Here is a 2459-nt window from a genome sequence, read left to right on the forward strand (position 1 = left end):
GCACTCACCACAGGTATTATCACAGGGAAGTGAAATTCTACCTGTGCACATATGAGGAAGTAGCATACAATAATTGTTCTCTTTACCTTTACCCACATAGGTGACTAACCTGGGTACGGTTCTCTGTTTCAACATGCAGTTTCCTTCTCTTATCAGCAGGAGTGAACAGAAAGGAACTATGCACTGATCAGCCGTTACCAGAAGATGGCGCCAACTAACCTGCTGAAATGGAATTCGCTAATGGCCCATGTGTGTTCAAAGAGGACATCTCTATCATTCACACTTTAAAAGCACTCTCAAAGAATAGGCCTTGCTCATGCTGTAGCAGAAAAGGACTCCAGAGTGGAAGAAGATGTCTAACACATAAAAACAATCACTCCCTGATTCTCCTTTGCACCCAAGCAGCTCACAAGAATGATGTCGGAAATAGCTTTAGGCGTGATTCTATCCCTCCTCATCTTGCTAACAGTGTGCGGGAATGTGTTGGTGTGTCTGGCCGTTTTTGTCACACGACGCTTACGCAACGTCACCAACTGTTTCATCGTGTCTCTGGCGGTAACTGATCTCCTGCTGGGGGTTCTCGTCCTCCCTTTCTCCACCCTGCTGGAGGTCACAAAAGACTGGCCATTCGGAGCACACTTCTGTAACGTCTACATCTCGATGGACGTCATGTTAAGCACGGCCTCCATCCTCAACCTGCTGGCCATTAGCGTGGACAGGTACTTTGCGGTAACAGCTCCCCTGCGCTACCCAACTCTGCTGGTGCCGTGGCGCGTGGGCGCCTCCTTGGCTGCGATATGGCTTGTGTCTGTGGGTGTATCGTTTGTGCCCATTCACCTCGGCTGGAATACGGTGGACAACACGGTACAGAATCACGGTGAAGGCGACCCGGACAGAGATTGTCTTTTTGAGCTAAGCCCCACCTACGTGGTTATTGACGCTTTCGCAACATTTTACCTCCCCCTGTTGGCCATGTGCTGGATGTACCACAGAGTCTTCCGTATTGCGCGGGCACAGGCTAAACGCATCATCTCAACCCGTCGGGGGACTAGTGCTCCCTTCAGTTCCTCCTCCTTACCTGGTGTGACGGCGTTAGCACTGCGCGAGCACAAGGCTACAGTGACGTTAGCAGTGGTGCTAGGTGCCTTTGTGATTTGCTGGTTTCCGTATTTTACATTTTTCACCATTATGGGCATAAAGGCCGAGAAGAATCTCCCCAAAACACCTTACTCTGTGGTGTTGTGGTTGGGCTATGCAAACTCTGCATTAAACCCCCTTCTCTATGCAGCCCTCAACAGAGACTTTAGATCTGCATACGGCAGGCTGCTGTGTGGAGGGAGAGGCCTTAAAACTCCCACCGGAACACCCCCTGCAGCTGTAGATATGGGACAAATGGACGGAGAGACACCTGCCAGCAGCCGGGGAAACTTTATGCCTGAGGACTTTATGATGCTGCATGACATGGAAAGGAAGGAGGGAAGCAATGGGACAGATTTTACTACGGTTACTATACTGTCCAATGGCCACAACAGGTATTGAAGGGGAAAAACTACAGACCTCTGACCTCACTTTCATTCCATAGTCTGCAATTTGCCAAATATATTGTATAATAAATGTACTTGTAAATGTAACCTTCTCCAACCACTATTTCTCTTTCTGTTAGTTCGTAACATCTTAAAGAGCCAGCCCTTGTGACTGTCTCCTTGGAAACCATCTCATAACATCGATTAACCAGCAGGAATGTGTACTGACGACAGGTAACTTAAATTATAACTCGTGTAATATCAGAATACATTTATTGATGCGTAAAGTTCTGCAATGAAAAACAAAAGCCAATCATGACTAATCTCCTCTGTTATTTTCATAGGGTTTTTCAAAAACAATCACGGTCTAAGGAGACATTATTTCAACTGAGCCATTCAGCACTTTGACCAAACTCCATCAAGTGTGAAGAATGACAAATGACACTGAGTCCTTCCAGACCAGTTAAAGAGTTATAATAAGGATGACAGATGAAAGGCTACTTGTGTGAAACATATGACAACAACAACATTTTACAATGTGACTGGCTTTTGTGGGCTACACTGATCAAGGAGTTTTCAGAGAGCCACTGGAATGCTGTTCTATGCTTATTGCTGCCCTCTATGGGTCAGCAGAGGAGACGAAACTAAAATGTGAATACAGACTCAGCAGTACAAGCATGTATTTATAATATAAAAAGATGTTAAAGAGGAACTAAATGAGAGCTGTGGTTGTGTGACTTTTATACATTTCTAAACAGAAAAGAGCATTATAGTGTAAAACCCATTTAATAACAAAGCATTCTGTCGTAGAAATAAGGGATGTCTCTGTCTGATTCGATGTGAATGTTTAGTGACTCTGGATTAAGGTAAATTTCATTCGCTTTACTTCCCCAAACCTTTGTTTGTTTATTTGTGCAGTAATGCAATAGAGGTCAC

At 45.1% G+C, this 2459-nt stretch overlaps 1 protein-coding gene across 1 annotated transcript; it reads left to right on the forward strand.

The window, feature by feature from the left end:
* The first annotated feature begins 414 nt into the window (after window positions 1-414).
* On the forward strand, window positions 415-1539 carry hrh2a (histamine receptor H2a). Its single transcript, XM_066666781.1, has one exon. It carries the CDS (start codon window positions 415-417, stop codon window positions 1537-1539), a length of 1125 nt encoding a protein of 374 aa, XP_066522878.1.
* The last annotated feature ends 920 nt before the right edge of the window (window positions 1540-2459 follow it).

This window comes from Hoplias malabaricus, chromosome 4, assembly GCF_029633855.1.
Source record: "Hoplias malabaricus isolate fHopMal1 chromosome 4, fHopMal1.hap1, whole genome shotgun sequence".
In the NCBI taxonomy this organism is placed as follows: Eukaryota; Metazoa; Chordata; class Actinopteri; order Characiformes; family Erythrinidae; genus Hoplias; species Hoplias malabaricus.

Excerpts from the sequence above, each read along its gene's own strand:
- hrh2a (XM_066666781.1), top strand. The coding sequence starts at position 415 with ATGATGTCGGAAATAGCTTTAGGCGTGATTCTATCCCTCCTCATCTTG.